The 22,895-nt window shown below is 53.1% G+C and overlaps 1 protein-coding gene across 1 annotated transcript in view; it reads left to right on the plus strand.

Moving 5' to 3' along the window:
- The window catches only part of DSCAM (DS cell adhesion molecule), a 740,634-nt gene that overhangs the window by 318,689 nt on the left and 399,050 nt on the right, over nucleotides 1-22,895 (plus strand). Inside the window, exons 13-15 of the mRNA XM_066598936.1 lie at nucleotides 633-729; nucleotides 4,903-5,031; nucleotides 21,471-21,638. Coding sequence (XP_066455033.1) covers nucleotides 633-729; nucleotides 4,903-5,031; nucleotides 21,471-21,638 — 394 coding nt within the window. The remainder of the gene's footprint in view (nucleotides 1-632; nucleotides 730-4,902; nucleotides 5,032-21,470; nucleotides 21,639-22,895) is intronic.

The following is a 22,895-nucleotide window of genomic DNA, read 5'->3' on the forward strand; positions in this document are numbered from 1 at the left end:
GTGGTTGCTCCCTCTGGGTTGGTGTGACTGATGCCCCCTGGTGGGTGTAGTTCAGTGGTTGCTCTGTCTGGGTTTGTGTGACTGATGCCCCCTGGTGGCTGTAGTTCAGTGGTTGCTCCGTCTGGGTTTGTGTGACTGATGCCCCCTGGTGGCTGTAGTTCAGTGGTTGCTCTGTCTGGGTTTGTGTGACTGATGCCCCCTTGTGGCTGTAGATCAGTGGTTGCTCCGTCTGTGTTTGGGTGTCTGATGCCCCCTGGTGGGTGTAGTTCAGTAGTTGCTCTGTTTAGGTTGGTGTGACTGATGCCCCCTGGTGGCTGTAGTTCAGTGGTTGCTCCGTCTGGGTTTGTGTGACTGATGCCCCTTGGTGGGTGTAGTTCAGTGGTTGCTCTGTTTAGGTTGGTGTGACTGATGCCCCCTGGTGGCTGTAGTTCAGTGGTTGCTCCCTCTGGGTTGGTGTGACTGATGCCCCCTGGTGGCTGTAGTTCAGTAGTTGCTCTGTTTAGGTTGGTGTGACTGATGCCCCCTGGTGGCTGTAGTTCAGTGGTTGGTATCCTGCTTCCTACGAGTGTTTCTGGTCCCCGCAGTACTCGGTGTTGCGGTGTAGTAATGCACGCTCCTTCTGTCCTCCGCAGATCCTGCCCACGGTCCGGGAGGACTCCGGCTTCTTCTCATGTCACGCGATAAACTCCTTTGGAGAAGATCGGGGGATCATCCAGCTGACCGTACAAGGTAGACGGGAGTTGGAGACGCCATTATATTCGTGTAGTAAGGGTTAAACGCACGGACGCCTTCTTGTCAAAAAGTGACAAAAGGAAAGCCTCAATCCCAGTGATTTCATGGCCAGTAGCGGGATCCTCGCAGGATGTTATTACGCACCGGGACCTTCACATCTTACGGAACACTTAGAGATGAGAGACTTTTGGACGGTTTATGTGCAGAAACGCTTTGTTCGGCGGGCGTATTTGTGCCCGTCTGCTTAATAGTGACTGCGGAACATTCCTGCAGTTTATACTGGAAGCACGGATGCTTGCATTCTGTTCACGAGATGCAGACGTGATAATTAATAATCCTTATTTCTGATTGGTCTGGAAAATAGCAGGCGGCGCCGGAGCTCGCTGTAGAGCCGACCGGAGTTCATAGCAGGCGGCGCCGGCGCTCGCTGTAGAGCCGACCGGAGTTCATAGCAGGCGGCGCCGGAGCTCGCTGTAGAGCCGACCGGAGTTCATAGCAGGCGGCGCCGGCGCTCGCTGTAGAGCCGACCGGAGTTCATAGCAGGCGGCGCCGGCGCTCGCTGTAGAGCCGACCGGAGTTCATAGCAGGCGGCGCCGGAGCTCGCTGTAGAGCCGACCGGAGTTCATAGCAGGCGGCGCCGGAGCTCGCTGTAGAGCCGACCGGAGTTCATAGCAGGCGGCGCCGGCGCTCGCTGTAGAGCCGACCGGAGTTCATAGCAGGCGGCGCCGGAGCTCGCTGTAGAGCCGTCTGGAGTTCATAGCAGGCGGCGCCGGAGCTCGCTGTAGAGCCGACCGGAGTTCATAGCAGGCGGCGCCGGAGCTCGCTGTAGAGCCGACTGGAGTTTATAGCAGGCGGCGCCGGCGCTCGCTGTAGAGCCGTCTGGAGTTCATAGCAGGCGGCGCCGGAGCTCGCTGTAGAGCCGACCGGAGTTCATAGCAGGCGGCGCCGGCGCTCGCTGTAGAGCCGTCTGGAGTTCATAGCAGGCGGCGCCTGGGTCGCTGTAGAGCCGACTGGAGTTCATAGCAGGCGGCGCCGGAGCTCGCTGTAGAGCCGACCGGAGTTCATAGCAGGCGGCGCCGGCGCTCGCTGTAGAGCCGACTGGAGTTCATAGCAGGCGGCGCCGGCGCTCGCTGTAGAGCCGACCGGAGTTCATAGCAGGCGGCGCCGGAGCTCGCTGTAGAGCCGACCGGAGTTCATAGCAGGCGGCGCCGGCGCTCGCTGTAGAGCCGACCGGAGTTCATAGCTGGCGGTGCCGGAGCTCGCTGTAGAGCCGACCGGAGTTCATAGCAGGCGGCGCCGGAGCTCGCTGTAGAGCCGACCGGAGTTCATAGCTGGCGGTGCCGGAGCTCGCTGTAGAGCCGACCGGAGTTCATAGCAGGCAGCGCCGGAGCTCGCTGTAGAGCCGACCGGAGTTCATAGCAGGCGGCGCCGGAGCTCGCTGTAGAGCCGACCGGAGTTCATAGCTGGCGGTGCCGGAGCTCGCTGTAGAGCTGACCGGAGTTCATAGCAGGCAGCGCCGGAGCTCGCTGTAGAGCCGACCGGAGTTCATAGCAGGCGGCGCCGGAGCTCGCTGTAGAGCCGACCGGAGTTCATAGCAGGCGGCGCCTGGGTCGCTGTAGAGCCGACCGGAGTTCATAGCAGGCAGCGCCGGAGCTCGCTGTAGAGCCGACCGGAGTTCATAGCAGGCGGCGCCGGAGCTCGCTGTAGAGCCGACTGGAGTTTATAGCAGGCGGCGCCGGCGCTCGCTGTAGAGCCGTCTGGAGTTCATAGCAGGCGGCGCCGGAGCTCGCTGTAGAGCCGACCGGAGTTCATAGCAGGCGGCGCCGGCGCTCGCTGTAGAGCCGTCTGGAGTTCATAGCAGGCGACGCCTGGGTCGCTGTAGAGCCGACTGGAGTTCATAGCAGGCGGCGCCGGAGCTCGCTGTAGAGCCGACCGGAGTTCATAGCAGGCGGCGCCGGCGCTCGCTGTAGAGCCGACTGGAGTTCATAGCAGGCGGCGCCGGCGCTCGCTGTAGAGCCGACCGGAGTTCATAGCAGGCGGCGCCGGAGCTCGCTGCAGAGCCGACCGGAGTTCATAGCAGGCGGCGCCGGAGCTCGCTGTAGAGCCGACCGGAGTTCATAGCAGGCGGCGCCGCGCTCGCTGTAGAGCCGACCGGAGTTCATAGCAGGCGGCGCCGGAGCTCGCTGTAGAGCCGACCGGAGTTCATAGCTGGCGGTGCCGGAGCTCGCTGTAGAGCCGACCGGAGTTCATAGCAGGCGGCGCCGGAGCTCGCTGTAGAGCCGACCGGAGTTCATAGCTGGCGGTGCCGGAGCTCGCTGTAGAGCCGACCGGAGTTCATAGCAGGCTGCGCTGGAGCTCGCTGTAGAGCCGACCGGAGTTCATAGCAGGCGGCGCCGGAGCTCGCTGTAGAGCCGACCGGAGTTCATAGCTGGCGGTGCCGGAGCTCGCTGTAGAGCTGACCGGAGTTCATAGCAGGCAGCGCCGGAGCTCGCTGTAGAGCCGACCGGAGTTCATAGCAGGCGGCGCCGGAGCTCGCTGTAGAGCCGACCGGAGTTCATAGCAGGCGGCGCCGGAGCTCGCTGTAGAGCCGACCGGAGTTCATAGCAGGCGGCGCCGGAGCTCGCTGTAGAGCCGACCGGAGTTCATAGCAGGCGGCGCCGGAGCTCGCTATAGAGCCGACCGGAGTTCATAGCAGGCGGCGCCGGAGCTCGCTGTAGAGCCGACCGGAGTTCACCATCAGATCTGTGTTCACAGATGAAGCACCTAAAATGAGCAGGACTATTCTTCTGGTTCCAGCGAATGTCTGCGGAGCCCTTAGAGGCGATGCGCCCTCTGGAGTGAGGTGCGGGGAATACGGAGGGGTTATGTCAAATACTGCAGAAGGCGGGGTCTTCATCATGACGACACGAGGGGGAAGCAACTTTTGCCATAAAACGCCATGACCCCTCCGTGTTCCCCCAATCCCGCTCTGTGCGAGGAGTGGAACAGGAAGTAAGCTCTCACCGCTGCCCGTTCTTCTTACGAATCCGCCGTCACAAAAAAGACTGAAGAACTTGTTGAAAAATAATCACTTGAGCCAAACGCAGCCTTCCCCAACAGCGTTGTGGGCGCACCGCTCCGAGGGGTCCGCAGGCGTTCACCCAGCAAGAGACGCTGGTACTAGTACTGCCAGACCACCGGAAGCAGAGTCCTGCATATTTCAGGTGCCGCTCGTATATCCAGGCACAACTGCCGGACTGACTGTAGATGATCATGATGGTTGACCCTACATGTTGTCCCACTGCCTCAGTAGTGCAGCCTCAGTAGTGCAGTCTCAGTAGTGCAGCCTTAGGCTTTGGGTCTGACAGCTTAGAAAATGTTAAAGGGGTTTTCTGGGCAAGAACTATTGATGAGGTATCCTCAGAATCAGTGGCTGTGGACCCCCCGCACTGGACCCTTAGTGATCACCTGATTTCCGGCCAGCTGTAGTAGACTGGATTGGACGTCAGCTAGCTGGCTTCACTCCCATTGAAATCATTGGGAATTAAAGTGGCTCTTGCACTTCGTGTCTGTCGGAGCCGGCTTTTAACTGCTGATGACCCGTCCTGAGGAAGCTCAGCAATAGGTCGTCAGTGTCAGATCAATGAGGGTCCGTCTGGGACCCCCGCCGATCAGTTTATTGAAAGGGATCTCTTGTCAGGCCAGTGACATTCATTCATCACATGACCTGAGTGCGTGAGATTGAGCTACTTTACCAGACACCACCATGACTAAAAGCACAGCGCCGTGCCTGGCGTGCAGTGAATGTGCTCACATGTTTGTAAGTGTCATAGCAAGCACTGTGAGGCACTTACTAGCCATAATTGTTACAACAGACTCTCTTTAAAAGATAGCATTTTGGCTGTGTGCAGTCACCACTAGAGGGAGCTCAGGCGTTTAGTGCATACAGTCTATTAGCCTGTTGCATGCTCCTGCGCTCCCTCTAGTGGTGGATGCGGGTGACATCATTTTATCATTTAACACAATGCCTGTGCTGAGGATTTGATGATCTGTATCAGAAAACCAAGAAGTAAAACACTAACTAGTTGAAGGAATGGGCTCCTCTGAAGGGTTTGTGTGCGCCAGCGGATTGTCATTTCTCATAAATCTCCTGTGATGCCAGCTTATAAATATGTGTCATTTCTACCCCAGAACCACCAGATCCTCCGGAAATCGAGATCCGAGAAGTGAGAGCACGAAGCATTGCCCTCCGCTGGACGATGGGGTTTGATGGCAACAGTCCAATCACAGGATACGATATTGAATGCAAAAACAAATCAGGTATCAGTATAAAGGTGCCTTACTGTCTTGTACTTGGTGCCACCTGCTGGCTATAGGGTAGCACTGCACCATCCTCTACGTTCTTCCTAGTTCTACCTTCCGCTGACCTCCTGTGTATCTGTTCCTTGCAGACAGGGGAACAAGACTGTGATCGCTGCTTAGAGGTGCAACCTGAGGCTCCTCAGTCCCAATGCAAACACTTGCTAATGCCTCCCACCCCATTCCATTTACAGGTCTGCTATGGGACATAAGAGCCCCCAGTGGGAGCTACACATCCTGTATTTGTCAGTCCAAGTCCTGGACACCTGAGTCGAGTCTAGAACCAGGTTGTTGAGGTCAGGATCCTCAGGGGTGGGCCTAGGGGGCGGAGCTAATGCTGTGCTGTGCCCTATTTCCACAATTTGTGATGCATGTTTGTTTTATCATCGATTGGGTCAGTGAGGGATCTTTGGAACATAATAACATCTTAACAAAGTATATTAAGCCAGAAGGAGACAATGTCCATCCAGTTCAGCCTGTTCAACCTCCTTGTTGATCCAGAGGAAGGCAAAAAAACCACAATAAGGCGGGCCAATTTAGCCCTTTTGGCGGTCAGAATAATCCCTGGGCCAACCTCTGATAGTTCCCACCTGACTGTAAGACCCGGATCGCCAATCCGCTGGTCACCTAATGTCTATATCCTGTAATATCATAGACAGACATCCAGTCCCTCTTAAACTCCTCCATGGATCCTGCCATCACCACGTCCTCAGGCAGAGAGTTCCACAGTCTCACTGCTCTTACAGTAAAGAACCCCCTTCTGTGTTGGTGATGAAGCCTGCTTTCCTCTAATCGTAGCGGATGCCCTCTTGTTACCGTCGCAGTCCTGGGTATAAACAGATCCTGGCAGAGATCCTTGTATCATCCCCTCATGGATTTATACAGTTATTTGGTCGCCCCTTAGCCGTCTGTTTTCCGGGGTGAATAATCCCAGTTTTGGTGCCTCTCTGGGTATTCCAAATCACTGAGGCCAAAGGATTAATGAGGGTTTGGAAATTCTGTCATTATATCAACCCTTAAAAATTAACTTTTATTTAGATAATTTAGAATACTGCGCCTCCCAGAGACACAAGGCGTGCACCAAAATAAACATTGTCACAAAGACCCCCGGAGAGGGGCGAATGCACCAAAATAAACATTGTGTCACAAAGACCCCCGGAGAGGGGCGAATGCACCAAAATAAACATTGTCACAAAGACCCCCGGAGAGGGGCGAATGCACCAAAAGAAACATTGTCACAAAGACCCCCGGAGAGGGGCGAATGCACCAAAATAAACATTGTCACAAAGATCCCCGGAGAGGGGCGAATGCACCAAAATAAACATTGTCACAAAGACCCCCGGAGAGGGGCGAATGCACCAAAACAAACATTGTCACAAAGACCCCCGGAGAGGGGCGAATGCACCAAAATAAACATTGTCACAAAGACCCCCGGAGAGGGGCGAATGCACCAAAATAAACATTGTCACAAAGACCCCCGGAGAGGGGCGAATGCACCAAAAGAAACATTGTCACAAAGACCCCCGGAGAGGGGCGAATGCACCAAAATAAACATTGTCACAAAGATCCCCGGAGAGGGGCGAATGCACCAAAATAAACATTGTCACAAAGACCCCCGGAGAGGGGCGAATGCACCAAAACAAACATTGTCACAAAGACCCCCGGAGAGGGGCGAATGCACCAAAATAAACATTGTCACAAAGACCCCCGGAGAGGGGCGAATGCACCAAAATAAACATTGTCACAAAGACCCCCGGAGAGGGGCGAATGCACCAAAATAAACATTGTCACAAAGACCCCCGGAGAGGGGCGAATGCACCAAAATAAACATTGTCACAAAGACCCCCGGAGAGGGGCGAATGCACCAAAATAAACATTGTCACAAAGACCCCCGGAGAGGGGCGAATGCACCAAAATAAACATTGTCACAAAGACCCCCGGAGAGGGGCGAATGCACCAAAATAAACATTGTCACAAAGACCCCCGGAGAGGGGCGAATGCACCAAAATAAACATGGTCACAAAGACCCCCGGAGAGGGGCGAATGCACCAAAATAAACATTGTGTCACAAAGACCCCCGGAGAGGGGCTAATGCACCAAAATAAACATTGTGTCACAAAGACCCCCGGAGAGGGGCGAATGCACCAAAACAAACATTGTCACAAAGACCCCCGGAGAGGGGCGAATGCACCAAAATAAACATTGTCACAAAGACCCCCGGAGAGGGGCGAATGCACCAAAATAAACATTGTCACAAAGACCCCCGGAGAGGGGCGAATGCACCAAAATAAACATTGTGTCACAAAGACCCCCGGAGAGGGGCGAATGCACCAAAATAAACATTGTCACAAAGACCCCCGGAGAGGGGCGAATGCACCAAAATAAACATTGTGTCACAAAGACCCCTGGAGAGGGGCGAATGCACCAAAATAAACATTGTCACAAAGACCCCCGGAGAGGGGCGAATGCACCAAAATAAACATTGTCACAAAGACCCCCGGAGAGGGGCGAATGCACCAAAATAAACATTGTCACAAAGACCCCCGGAGAGGGGCGAATGCACCAAAAGAAACATTGTCACAAAGACCCCCGGAGAGGGGCGAATGCACCAAAATAAACATTGTCACAAAGATCCCCGGAGAGGGGCGAATGCACCAAAATAAACATTGTCACAAAGACCCCCGGAGAGGGGCGAATGCACCAAAACAAACATTGTCACAAAGACCCCCGGAGAGGGGCGAATGCACCAAAATAAACATTGTCACAAAGACCCCCGGAGAGGGGCGAATGCACCAAAATAAACATTGTCACAAAGACCCCCGGAGAGGGGCGAATGCACCAAAATAAACATTGTCACAAAGACCCCCGGAGAGGGGCGAATGCACCAAAATAAACATTGTCACAAAGACCCCCGGAGAGGGGCGAATGCACCAAAATAAACATTGTCACAAAGACCCCCGGAGAGGGGCGAATGCACCAAAATAAACATTGTCACAAAGACCCCCGGAGAGGGGCGAATGCACCAAAATAAACATTGTCACAAAGACCCCCGGAGAGGGGCGAATGCACCAAAATAAACATGGTCACAAAGACCCCCGGAGAGGGGCGAATGCACCAAAATAAACATTGTGTCACAAAGACCCCCGGAGAGGGGCTAATGCACCAAAATAAACATTGTGTCACAAAGACCCCCGGAGAGGGGCGAATGCACCAAAACAAACATTGTCACAAAGACCCCTGGAGAGGGGCGAATGCACCAAAATAAACATTGTCACAAAGACCCCCGGAGAGGGGCGAATGCACCAAAATAAACATTGTCACAAAGACCCCCGGAGAGGGGCGAATGCACCAAAATAAACATTGTGTCACAAAGACCCCCGGAGAGGGGCGAATGCACCAAAATAAACATTGTCACAAAGACCCCCGGAGAGGGGCGAATGCACCAAAATAAACATTGTGTCACAAAGACCCCTGGAGAGGGGCGAATGCACCAAAATAAACATTGTCACAAAGACCCCCGGAGAGGGGCGAATGCACCAAAATAAACATTGTGTCACAAAGACCCCCGGAGAGGGGCGAATGCACCAAAATAAACATTGTCACAAAGACCCCCGGAGAGGGGCGAATGCACCAAAAGAAACATTGTCACAAAGACCCCCGGAGAGGGGCGAATGCACCAAAACAAACATTGTCACAAAGACCCCCGGAGAGGGGCGAACAGTGGATTTAAGATCCACCCCTCATTTAATACCCGGCGGACAGACGTTATCGGGCAGAAGGTATCTTATATAACACACCCTTCTTGATTAAGGGCCGTTACTGACGATGTCCGTGCCCCTCAACCCAAATCCCTGAATCTTAGATGGGACCCAAGAGAATGCAGGATCTAACGTGCAGAGATGGTTAGAACGATGTTTTATGTACACAGTAATCTTAACCCCTTAGTGACGGCCCCAGTGCCTTTTTTACATCCTAGCTAAGTGGGCTGTAATCCTAGAGGACGTAAAAACATGCATCCTCTTTGGATTAAAGCCCTCTTGGCTGAGGATGTGACAGCTCCATGCTGCCGGTGCCCACAGGTAGCAGACAGCATGGAGCTGTCATCCTGGGCTGCGGGCAGTACCCTCTAGCAATGCGATCGGCGCTATCCAATGGATCGGGCACATGCACACAGGGGCTCAGGCCCCGGGAAATTCAAAATCCCTCTGCTCCTGGCTACAGTGTATAGCCAGGAGCAGAGAGATGTCACCGGGGAACATGATCACTGCTGTCCAATGGAGAACAGGGATCATCTAAAGTAAAAAAAAAAAGTGTAAAAAAGTGAAAAAGTTTGAAAAAGTAAAGAAAAATTTAAAAAGTTGACGTTTCATCCCCCCTAACCGATGTGATCAGTGAGAGGAAATGAAACTTTTTACCAGAGGCCTCTGTATTTGATACCCGACGCGTTCCTCCTCCGTGGAACTTCCCGAAATTCTGCGTATGCGACCACCGCCGGATATACCGGCAGCCCATACACAACTACATTGTGTACGGGTCATCGCTAAGCGACGGCGCGGGAAATGCAAAACAAATAAAAGGTGTACCACGCATGACCGCCCGTGTGAGTAGGCAGTTATGCGCAGTACATTAGCGGCCGTACGCAGGGTCACAGCCGGGCTCACAGATGGGATCCTCTGCGGGCCTCCACAAGCGGATTCCACCTACGGCCGTGTGAGCCCGGCGTTATCTGACCGCTACCTGTAATCCGTAATTTACAAGAAGCCCCGGGAACGCTCGCCTTCATGCAGATCAGGAGCAGCTTGTTGAGCGCCTTCTGTGTGAGACCGCCGCACCTCAGCGAGATTACAGAGACTCACGGAGCGCCACTTTACACCCCGTACCCGCTACTGAGGTCAGGAAATACCCCCCAAAAAGCATGAGAGGAGGAGGGGGATACCTGGTGTTAGTGCCCCATGTGCCCATCCCAATCAGCCCCGTAATTACCCCTGTCTTCGGAGAATATCACATAGTTCACATCATTACTGTTATCTAAGATTTGGGGAATGCCAAAGGGGGCGTGCGGGGGAGGGGGGGTATTCTGAGGGAGTCAATTTTTATTCTGTACAAATGAGCAATGGGGCCGGGAGTTTATTCAGATGTGCCCTGCAATCCAACGGGTGTTCCCTGCATTATAGGCCTTGCTATGGGTCCTATAAGTAGATTAGGGCCACAGTGGGTATCTTTCTGAACACGGGACAAACCCCCCCCTATCCATTTTGGGGTGAAGGTCTCCATTCCGATGTACCCTGTACAAAAAACTGTTTTTAAATGACATAATTGCCAAAAAAATGAAAATTGTATTTATTTTCCTTCTGCTTTGCTTAGATTCATTCAAATACTGTGGGGTCAAAATACGCAGGACACCCCTAGAGGAATTCGTTATGGGGTCTAGTTTTCAGAATGGGGTCATTTGTTGGGGTTCTCTATCGTTTTGGCTGCTCAAGGGCTCTACAAGCGGGCAATGGGGCCTAAAAGGACTTCAAGTAAAATGTATGTTCTAAAAGCCACCGACTACTCCTTTCATTTTGGGCCCCGTTGTGCATCCAGACATAGGATTAGGGCCACAATGGGTATATTTCTAAACACAGGACAAACGGGGGTATGCATTTTGAGGTGTAAATCCTCATTTTTATGTGCACTTAGGGCGCCCACCCACTGGCGTTTTTTTTCCCTGCGAAATTCGCAGCATTTTTTTCTCTGCAGGGGTCTATGGGACTTGTAATGTTAAAATCGCGATCGCGCAAAATCGCAATTTACCGTGAAATCGCCACTGGGTGGGCGCCCTTAAGGAAAAATCCTGTGTTTAAAATGACAGACTTGCAATAATATGAATTTTTACTTTTTCTCCTCTAAATTGCAATAATTCCTGAAAAGAAAACTGTCAGGTCAAAATCCCCCGGACCCCTCAGTGAGTACACTAAGGGGTGTAGTTTATAAAATTGGGTCATTTGTGGGGGATCTATCATTCTGACACCCATGAGCCTTTGTAATCTTGGCTTGGTGGAGGAAAACAAAGTGTTCCTCAAAATGCTGAAAAGTAATGTTAAATTTGTACGTCTCCTAAATGGTTAAAAGAAAACGTAAGTTTTTCAAATGTGCTTCCAGAATAAAGTGAACAGGTGGAAATATATATCTTATCAAGAATTTGTACAGTCTGTTTGGACATATTTGAGATATTACAGTTGAAAATGTGAAAAAGAGAATTTAATTTTTTTTTCCCCAATATTGATACTTTTAATAAATATGCACAAATTCTATGGGTCTATTTTTACCACCTAAATGAAGTACAACATGTGGCGAAAAAACATGTCAGAATCACTGGGATATGTAAAACCTTTACGGAGTTATGCTATGTTAAGGTGCCACATGGCAGATTTCAAAAAATTGGCTCCGTCACTAAGGCGCAAACAGGCTTGATCACTGAGGGGTTAAACTCCTCTATGGATCCTGCCATCACCACGTCCTCAGGCAGAGAGTTCCACAGTCTCATTGCTCTTACAGTAAAGAACCCTCTTCTATGTTGGTGATGAAACCTGCTTTCCTCTAATCGTAGCGGATGCCCTCTTGTTACCGTCGCAGTCCTGGGTATAAACAGATCCTGGCAGAGATCCTTGTATTGTCCCCCCATGTACTTATACATAGTTATTTGGTCGCCCCTTAGCCATCTGTTTTCCTGGGTGAATAATCCCAGTTTTGGTGCCTCTCCGGGTATTCCAGTGTCTTCATTCCATGTATTAGTTTAGTTGCCCTTCTTTGAACCCCCTCCAGCCCTCTAACATCTTTCCTGAGCCCCGGTGACCAGAACTGTACACAGTATTCCATGTGAGGCCTGACAAGTGCCTTATATAGTGGGGGGATAATGTTCTCGTCCCTCACCCCTATACCTCTTTTACTGCACCCCAAGACTTTATTAGCTTTTGCAGCAGCTGACTGGCATTGGTTGCTCCAGTTAGGTCTACAGCCCACTAGTACCCCCAGGTCCTTTTCCCTAGCTGTACCCCATTTAGTGTATATTGGTGACACCCGTTTCTCCTGCCCATGTGCAGAACCTTACATTTATCCACATTGAACTTCATTTGCCATTTTTCTGCCCCAAGCCCCCGGCTTATCTCGGTCTTATTTTATATATTAGCCTATTATGTGGCACGGTGTCAAATGCTTTAGAGAAGTCCAGATATACGAGATCAATAGACTCTCCCAGGTCCAGCCTAGAGCTTACTTCATGGTAGAAGCTGATCAGACTGGTCTGACATGAGCGACCCTTCATGAATCCATGCTGGTGAGGAGTTATTCCCTTGTTCTCCTTGAGGTACTCATCGATGGCGTCTCTCAGAATCCCCTTGAATATTTTTCCCGTTACTGAAGTGAGACTTACTGGCCTGTAGTTACCAGGCTCACTTTTGGTCCCCTTTTTGTAAATTGGAACCACGGTGGCAATGCGGCAATCTAATGGTACAACCCCAGTCTTGATAGTATCCACAAATATTAGATATAGTGGCCTAGCTATCTCATCACCTAGTTCCCTTAGTATCCTTGGGTGTATTCCATCTGGACCCAATGATTTATCGATTTTAATCTTCTTTAGTCGCTTCCGCACCTCCTCCTGCGTTAGGTATTCGATATTTTGTGAGGGGTTCATTTTATTCCCCTGCATCTCGTGTGGCATTTCCTTTTCGTTTGTGAATACGCTTGAAAAGAAACTATTTAATAGATTTGCCTTCCCCCCCATCATCTTCAATGACTTCTCCTGCATTATTTGTTAAAGGGCCAGTGCACATGGTGCAAATCCTTTTGCTGTTAATATAGTTGAAGAATAGCTTCGGGTTGTTTCTGCTCTCTTTGGCGATCCGTCTTTCTGCCTCCTCCTTGGCAGTTTTGATCGTATCTTTGCATATTTTGTTTTTTTCCCTGTATGATTTTAGCTCTTCTTCGCTGCCTTCTTGCTTTAGTAGTTTGAACGCTTTCTTTTTTTCGTTTATCGCCCCTCTTACCGTCCTGTCGAGCCACATTGGTTTCCTTTTACTTGAAGTTCTTTTATTTTTAAAGGGAATGAACTGCTCACATGAGGTGATTAGGATCCTTTTAAACTCCTCCCATTTGTCCTCCGTACTGATATTTTTGAGGATGTTGTCCCAATTAATGTTACTGATAGTAGTTCTAAGCTGATCACATGTTGCTTTACTAAAGTTTAGTTTGTTTGTTGCTCCCTGATGAGGCTTCTTATTGAATGACAGCTGGAAGTTGATTATATTGTGATCACTGTTCCCCAAGTGCCCCTCCACCTGCACCCGCATTATTCGGTCCAGTCTGTTGGTTAGTACTAGGTCCAGAGTGGCCCTCCCTCTAGTTGGCTCCCGCACAAGTTGGTTCAGGTAATTATCTTTAATTGCTCTCAAGCACTTATCACCCCTGTGAGATTTGCAGGTCTTGTTATCCCATATTATATCTAGATAATTAAAGTCCCCCATGATAATCACTTCATTGCGCTTTGACACCTCTTCTATTTGTCTCAGGGTTCCCACACACTGGCGATTGCGTTTTTTGTTAACGCGATTGTCAATGGGACTTTCTATTGTAAAAAAACGCATCACACGCAACTGCGTTTTTGGTGCATTGCGTTTTTAACATTAGAAGGTCCCCAGTGTGTGGGAGCCCTAAGGGTTGTTTCACACAAGCGTATGCTTTTTTACGTTTTCTCACGGGTGCCGTACAATTGCGTGAAAGGAAGTTTTTCTGCTTTATTCCTCAGAATGACTTCTAATGCCTACACAGAGACACCTGTAAGCTTTTTGCAGCCTCCCCCTCCCTTTTTTCCCCAGTACCCATAGAAGTCTTTGAGACCTGCTGGTGTATATTGGCCAAAACATAGTTCCAGAACTCTCTTTTTGCCCAACGTATATGCGTAGGCGCATATTTCGATCACTTATGTTCTACTTTTCATGGTTCATTGTTTTTACGCGTTGTATATTTGCCTGTGTGAATGGGTGCATTGGGAACCAATGCCACAAATGATCGCGTATATCGATTACCCATAAAAACGCGCCATTTATGGGCTCGTGTGAAAGATTTCAGTTTCTTCTGTTACTTTTGGTGGTCCATAGAAAACCACTATCAGGATTTTGTTACTTTCTTCTCCCTGTATTTCTACCCACAGAGATTCCACGTGTTCACCTCCTGCCGCTATATCCTCCTCTTTTCATGCCTTCACACTTTCTTCCAACGCCCGGCCCCAACACACTCCATCCACATCAGCCCCTCCCTCCTCTCCTCACCTATGTATGGCTCCCATGCACTGTTCAACTTCCTAAGATGCCTCCAACCCCCCCATACCGCCAAGAAACACCTCAGCCACCCACACAAATCCCCTAACCATGCACTCACCCTTGCTACCCTGCTACTCCTAGCCGCAGGGGACGTATTCCCTAACCCAGGCCCCCCTGTACTGCTCTCTACCAAAATGCCCTACCTGCCCCATTCAAATGCGCCCTATGGAACTCCCAATCTGCGTGTAACAAACTCCCAACTAAACACTTGAACCTGCTCGCCCTCACGGAAACCTGGATACAGCGGTCCGATTCTACCTCCCCCGCTGCATTGTCCTATGACGGCCTGCAGTTCTCCCACACCACAGATCAGGTAACAGGCGCGGCGGAGGAGTAGGCATCATCCTCTCCCCAAACTGTACCTTCCAGGTCATTCCCTCAGCTCCCTCGCTTACCTTCCACACCCTGTGACTCTTCCGCCCACTGCCTCTGCGTGTCGCAGTTATTTACCGCCCCCCAGGTCCTACCCGCCTGTTCCTAGACCACTTTGCTGCCTGGCTCCCCCACTTCCTATCCTGTGAAATCCCAACCCTCATCCTTGGTGATTTCAACATCCCTACTAACGACCCCAGCTCCTCATCTGCCTCCCGGCTTTTAACACTTACCTCCTCCCTCGGCTTATCACTAATCTCTGACTCCCCCACTCATAGAGATGGCAACACTCTCGATTTAGTTTTCCTCCGTCTCTGCTCTGCTTCTCACTTTACTAACTCCCCACTTCCACTCTCAGATCACAACCTTCTCCCTTTCTCCATCAGGCACCCTAGCATCTCTCCTGACCCTCCTATCTATCGCACCTCTAGGAACCTACAGTCTGTCCGCACTAAACAGTTCGCCGAGACCATCCAGTCCTCCCTATCGCCTCCCCTGCCCTAACCTGGCAGCCGAATACTACCACACCACCCTCAGCCGTGCCCTGGATGAAGCGGCACCACCCGTGCCGCGAGCTGTCAAACGCAGACCACGGTAACCCTGGCTCACGTCCCAAATGCGCTTCATCCGGCGGTGCTCTAGGTGCGCCGAGCGGCTGTGGAGAAAGTCAAAGCTGCCGGCAGACTTCCTCCACTTCAAATTCATGCTTAAAACGTATAACCTCGCCCTTCACCACGCCAAACAAGTTTATTTCACCTCCCTTGTCTCCTCACTATCCCACAACCCCAAACAACTCTTTGAGACCTTTCACTCCCTCCTCAGCCCCAAGGAACAGGCCCTGCGACAGACCTGACTGCTGGAGAACTAGCTGCCTACTTCAAAGAAAAAATCAACAACATTCGAAAAGAAATCTCTGAAAGCTGCATGGTTAGCCCCGATCCCAGCTTCATCAGCACTGCATCCAGCACCTACTCACTATCTACGCTAGAACCAATGACAGAGGAAGAAGTCTCCAGGCTCCTTTCCACTGCCCGCCCCACCACCTGCGCCAGCGACCCTCTCCCCTCTCACCTCCTCCGCTCCCTTTCCCCAGCTCTCATTACTCACCTCACCACAATCTGCAACCTCTCCCTAACCTCTGGCACGTTTCCCCTCCTCATTTAAACACTCCATTATATCCCCTCTGCTTAAAAAACCAACCCTGGACCCGACTAATGCTGCTAACTACTGACCCGTCTCAAACCTCCCCTTTATCTCCAAATTACTGGAACGCCTGGTCTACTCCCGCCTTACACGCTTTCTCTCTGACAACTCGCTCCTCGACCCCCTCCAGTCTGGTTTCCGCTCTCTACACTCGACCGAAACTGCCCTTACAAAAGTAACAAATGACCTGATGACTGCAAAGTCGAGAGGTGATTACTCCCTACTAATCCTCCTTGACCTGTCTGCTGCATTTGACACTGTCGACCATAATCTCCTTCTCACTATGCTCCACTCTATTGGTCTAAAGGACACTGCTCTCTCCTGGTTCTCTTCCTACCTCTCTGACCGCTCTTTCAGTGTTTCCTTTGCTGGTTCTATCTCTGCTCCACTTCCTCTCGCTGTCGGGGTACCCCAGGGCTCGGTCCTTGGTCCCCTTCTCTTCTCTATTTAAACCATCCACAGATTTGGCCTCCAATACCATCTCTACGCTGACGACACCCAACTATACACCTCCTCTCGTGAGATCTCTGGACCATTCCTCCAAAATATCACCGACTGTCTGTCCGCTGTCTCTAACACTATGTCCTCCCTTTCTCTCAAACTTAACCTCTCTAAAACGGACCTCCTTGTCTTTCCACCTTCTAACCGACCTCCCCTCAACATCTCCATTCCAGTGTCTGGCACCATCATAACCCCCAGACGGCATGCCCGATGCCTTGGGGTCACACTGGACTCTGACCTCTCCTTTACCCCCCATATCCAATCTCTGGCCCAAACATGCTACATGCACCTCAGAAATATTGCTAAAATATGTCCGTTCCTCACCATGAACACGCTAAAGACACTCGTGGTCGCCCTCATCCACTCCCGGCTTGACTACTGCAACTCTCTACTCATCGGCCTCCCCCGCACCAGACTCGCTCCACTCCAATCCATACTAAATGCAGCAGCTAGACTCAATTTTCTATCCAGTCGTTATTCAGATGCCTCTGCATTATGCCAGTCGCTGCATTGGCTGCCCATCCACTGCAGAACTAAATGTAAACTCCTCTACCTCACCCATAAAGCTCTGCATGGCGCTGCGCCAGCATACATCGCCTCCCTACTGTCAGTACACCACCATACAGCGCCTCCCTACTGTCAGTACACCACCATACATCGCCTCCCTCCTGTCAGTACACCACCATACATCGCCTCCCTCCTGTCAGTACACCACCATACATCGCCTCCCTCCTGTCAGTACACCACCATACATCGCCTCCCTCCTGTCAGTACACCACCATACATCGCCTCCCTCCTGTCAGTACACCACCATACATCGCCTCTCTACTGTCAGTATACCACCATACATCGCCTCCCTACTGTCAGTATACCACCATACATCACCTCCCTCCTGTCAGTACACCACCATACATCGCCTCCCTACTGTCAGTACACCACCATACATCGCCTCCCTACTGTCAGTACACCACCATACATCGCCTCCCTACTGTCAGTACACCACCATACATCGCCTCCCTACTGTCAGTACACCACCATACATCGCCTCCCTCCTGTCAGTACACCACCATACATCGCCTCCCTACTGTCAGTACACCACCATACATCGCCTCCCTACTGTCAGTACACCACCATACATCGCCTCCCTACTGTCAGTACACCACCATACATCGCTTCCCTACTGTCAGTACACCAGCATACATCGCCTCCCTCCTGTCAGTACACCACCATACATCGCCTCCCTCCTGTCAGTACACCACCATACATCGCCTCCCTACTGTCAGTACACCACCATACATCGCCTCCCTCCTGTCAGTACACCACCATACATCGCCTCCCTCCTGTCAGTACACCACCCAGCCCGCTCACTCCGATCGGCTAACACACTCAGACTAAACACCCCTGTAATACGAACCTCTCATGCTCGCCTCCAGGACTTCACCAGAGCAGCACCCATCCTCTGGAACGCTCTACCCCAAGGCATCCGGACAATTCCCGATGCACGAAATTTCAGACGTGCCTTAAAAACGCACCTCTTCAGGGAAGCATACCAAATCTCCTGACCTAGTCCCTCGCCCCTCCCTATGGTGCTCCACCCTGTTTGCCTTCTAATAATTGATCTCCACATGAAATCCCCCTATTACCTGTGTTCCCCATGCCTTGCTGACCCCACCCCCACCCCTTGCACCTCCTGTACCCCCCCAACCCATTTGTGTCTAACCCAATGTACCTCATATTGTAATTGTTGTATTGTTTTGCACTTATCCATGCCTGAAAGCGCTCGGTCTGTGCGATGGCTCACTGAGCAGGGGGGCTTAATTCGGGGGGGGGGGGCTGTGTCTGTGCGAGGGCTCAATGTGCGGGGAGTCACTGAGCGTGGGGGGCCTCGGTCTGTATAAGGGCTCGCTAAGCGTGGGGGCTCGTCTGTGCGAGGCCTCGCTGAGCGTGGGGGGCTCGCTACCCCGGGGGGGGGGGTCTCGGTCTGTGCGATGACTCGCTGAGCGTGGGGGCTTGATGCTAGGTGGGCTGGGTCTGTGCTAGGGCTTGCTGAGAGTGGGGGCTCAATGCGCGGGGGGGGGTGCTGTGTCTGTGCAAGGGCTGGATAAGCGTGGGGGCTCGGTCTGTGTGAGGGTTGTTGAGCGGGGGGGCTCGATGCGGGGGGGCTCGGTCTGTGTGAGGGTTGTTGAGCGGGGGGGCTCGATGCGGGGGGGCTCGGTCTGTGTGAGGGCTCGATGAGTGTGGGGGCTCGTCTGTGCGAGGGCTCGCTGAGCGGGGGGGGCTCGATGCGGGGGGGGGGGCTGTGTCTGTGTGAGGGCTCGATGAGCGTGAGGGCTCAGTCTGTGCGTTGGCTCGCTGAGCGGGGGGGGGGGGCTCGATGCGGGGGGGCTGTGTCTGTGTGAGGGCTCGATGAGCGTGAGGGCTCAGTCTGTGCGTTGGCTCGCTGAGCGGGGGGGGGGGGGGCTCGATGCGGGGGGGCTGTGTCTGTGTGAGGGCTCGATGAGCGTGGGGGCTCGGTCTGTGTGAGGGTTGTTGAGCGGGGGGGGGGCTCGATGCGGGGGGGGCTCGGTCTGTGTGAGGGCTCGATGAGTGTGGGGGCTCGTCTGTGCGAGGGCTCGCTGAGCGGGGGGGGCTCGATGCGGGGGGGCTCGGTCTGTGTGAGGGCTCGATGAGTGTGGGGGCTCGTCTGTGCAAGGGCTCGCTGAGCGTGGGGGCTCGGTCTGTGTGAGGGTTGTTGAGCGGGGGGGGGGCTCGATGCGGGGGGGCTCGGTCTGTGTGAGGGCTCGATGAGTGTGGGGGCTCGTCTGTGCAAGGGCTCGCTGAGCGGGGGGGCTCGATGCGGGGGGGGGGGGGCTGTGTCTGTGTGAGGGCTCGATGAGCGGGGGGGGCTCGATGCGGGGGGGCTGTGTCTGTGTGAGGGCTCGATGAGTGTGGGGGCTCGTCTGTGCAAGGGCTCGCTGAGCGTGGGGGCTCGGTCTGTGTGAGGGTTGTTGAGCGGGGGGGGCTCGATGCGGGGGGGCTCGGTCTGTGTGAGGGCTCGATGAGTGTGGGGGCTCGCTGAGCGGGGGGGTGCTCGATGCGGGGGGGGCTGTGTCTGTGTGAGGGCTCGATGAGTGTGGGGGCTCGTCTGTGCAAGGGCTCGCTGAGCGGGTGGGGGCTCGATGCGGGGGGGGGGGGGGCTGTGTCTGTGTGAGGGCTCGATGAGCGTGGGGGCTCAGTCTGTGCGTTGGCTCGCTGAGCGGGGGGGGGGGGGGGCTCGATGAGTGTGGGGGCTCGTCTGTGCGAGGGCTTGTTGAGCGGGGGAACTTGATGCAGGGGGGCTGTGTCTGTGTGAGGGCTTGATGAGCGTGGGGGCTCGGTCTGTGCGATGGCTCGATCCAGGGGGGGCTCGATCCAGGGGTGCGGGGGGCAGTGTCTGTGCCAGGGCTCAATGAGCGTGGGGGCTCGGTCTGTGCGATGGCTCGCTGAGCGCGGGGGCTCAATGCACAGGGGGGCTTGGTCTATGTGAGGGCTCAATGAGCGTGGGGGGCTCGGTCTGTATTAGGGCTCGCTACATGGGGGGGCTCGATCTGTGCGAGGGCTCGATGAGGGCGGGGGCTCAATGCGCAGGGGGGCTTGGTCTATTTGAGGGCTCGATGAGCGTGCTGGGCTCGGTCTGTGCGATGGCTCGCTGAGCGCGGGGGCTCAATGCGCAGGGGGGCTTGGTCTATGTGAGGGCTCGATGAGCGTGGGGGGCTCGGTCTGTATTAGGGCTCGCTACACGGGGGGGCTCGATCTGTGTGAGGGCTCGATGAGCGTGGGGGCTCAATGCGCGGGGGGCTCTGTCTGTGCGAGGGTTCGATAAGCATGGGGGGCCCGCTCTTCGTGGGGTGAGCTGTAGTTTTTAGCAGTACCATTGTGGGGTGCAAACATCCTTTTTTAGCACTTCCAATTCAAATTTCATAGGAGCTGGGATAACAGTTCTAGCATCCCACACGCTCTCTCTTATGGCCTTTACCATGTGGGATAAATATCGTGATACGCTCGGACTTTTCTGGACACGGTGATACCAAATATGAGGGGTTTTAAACTGTTTAGCTTTTTTTTTTCCTAATCTTTAATAACTCTAAGGGTTTTTTTTGCCCTCCTTTGGATCAGCATTGGGGGTAACAGGCAGCACTGGACGGTGGGGGGGGGGGGGGGGGGCTTACACACTATGTTACTATAATAAAGTTTCTTTCTTTTAATAGCAAAAAAAGAGGTGTTAAAAGTTAATTAAATCTTTTTTGCACTTTCATTTAGTCAACACTTCAACTTCCAACCATTTGATTGCTTGTAGTATATACTGCACTACTCAGTATTACAGTATATAGCAATTTTTATTGTTGACTATGAAACCCTGTGGGCATAGCCTGATAGGAATGTATGCATGGCAGCCATGGCAGGCTTCAGTAACCTCCAGGCTGTCATGCTGGCCCATCGGCACCCCTGATTGCATTGGGGGTGGTGGTGGGGGGCAAGGTGGCGTGTGGGAAGGGACCCCCACCCCCATCCCACTGACTGTTTAGACTTGTGGTCAGCTTTGACTGTTACATCTAAATGGTTAACAGCAGCGATCATAGCTAACTGATGGCTGCACTTACCAGCGGCTGTCACCGGCCAGAAACCTTTTTATGTTATGCAGTTGGGAAGGGGTTAACCTGTTTTTGAGGCTGTAGATGAATTCATTGAAAACAGAAATGCGAACGCGGATGCGACCTGTAGACGGGGTGGCAGGGAGTAGTCACTGCAGACTACGACTCCCATCCTATTCAAAAAGGCTGAATGTTGCAGCAGCAGGAGGGAAACGGGTTGGGTGCAACCACAGATACGACCAAGTTGGCTCTGCTACATCTGGGCCTCCGTCATGTAATGGCCCCGTATGCTGCAGATGACTTGTTGTTGTGCTCCTTGTGTGACGAATCTTCTTTTCTTCCTTTTTCCAAGACTCCTGGGATTCCGTCCAGAGAACCAAAGATGTCTCCCCTCAGCTGAACCAGGCCACCATCATCGACCTGCACCCGTCCTCCACCTACAACATCCGCATGTACGCCAAAAACCACATCGGCAAGAGTGAAGCCAGCAACGAACTCACCATCACCACTGAGGAAGCGGGTAAGGGGTATTGTATCGCCGTGGGTCGCTGTAAGGGGGTCACCTCCAGGAGCCACCTGAAACCTGCCAACCACCTGTGTGCTGCTCCGGATCCGCGTCTAGAGACCTGTGCTCCGCAGGGCACACCTTCAGCTGATGGAAGAAAAGCAAGTGCGCTTCGCCCCTAACCGAGGTTGTTTCCTTTCTCTGACAGCAAGCAGAAATATTGGTCAGAGTTGTCTCCAACACAACAGATGAGCTTCATGTACACAGAACTGCATGCAGCGCGTCCACACGTGGCAGATCTGCAGCAGAACCGCCTCAAAAGCTGCAGTCATCGTGTGCGTTTTTCACAGTGAATTTTCATGGAGGCAGTAATTGTCTATATGGCTCTGGTGGTTCCTGGGGATCCTGGTGGCTCTGATGATTAATGGGTGTCCTGGTGGCTCTGATGATTAATGGGTGTCCTGGTGGCTCTGGTGATTCCTGGGTCTCCTGGTGGCTCTGGTGATTCCTGGATATCCTGCTGGCTCTGGTGATTTCTGGGTGTCCTGGTGGCTCTGGTGATTTCTGGGTGTCCTGGTGGCTCTGGTGATTCCTGGGTCTCCTGGTGGCTCTGGTGATTGCTGGGTCTCCTGGTGGCTCTGGTGATTGCTGGGTCTCCTGGTGGCTCTGGTGATTCCTGGATATCCTGCTGGCTCTGGTGATTTCTGGGTCTCCTGGTGGCTCTGGTGATTTCTGGGTGTCCTGGTGGCTCTGGTGATTCCTGGGTCTCCTGGTGGCTCTGGTGGTTCCGGAGTCTCCTGGTAGCTCTGGTGATTCCTTGGTATCCTGGTGGCTCTGGTGGTTCCTGGGGATCGTGGTGGCCCTGGTGATTTCTGAGTATCCTGGTGGCTCTGGTTATTTCTGAGTATCCTGGTGGCTCTGGTGGTTCCTGGGGATCCTGGTGGCTCTGGTGATTCTCGGATCTCCTGGTGACTCTGGTGATTCCTGGGTCTCCTGGTGGTTCTGGTGATTCCTGGGTCTCCTGGTGGCTCTGGTGATTTCTGGGTCTCCTGGTGGCTCTGGTGATTTCTGGGTCTCCTGGTGGCTCTGGTGATTTCTGGTCTCCTGGTGGCTCTGGTGATTTCTGGTCTCCTGGTGGCTCTGGTGATTTCTGGGTCTCCTGGTGGCTCTGGTGATTTCTGGGTCTCCTGGTGGCTCTGGTGATTTCTGGGTCTCCTGGTGGCTCTGGTGGTTCCTGGGGATCCCGGTGGCTCTGGTGAGTCCTAGGTATCA

The sequence above is a fragment of the Eleutherodactylus coqui genome, chromosome 4, assembly GCF_035609145.1.
Source record: "Eleutherodactylus coqui strain aEleCoq1 chromosome 4, aEleCoq1.hap1, whole genome shotgun sequence".
NCBI lineage: Eukaryota > Metazoa > Chordata > Amphibia > Anura > Eleutherodactylidae > Eleutherodactylus > Eleutherodactylus coqui.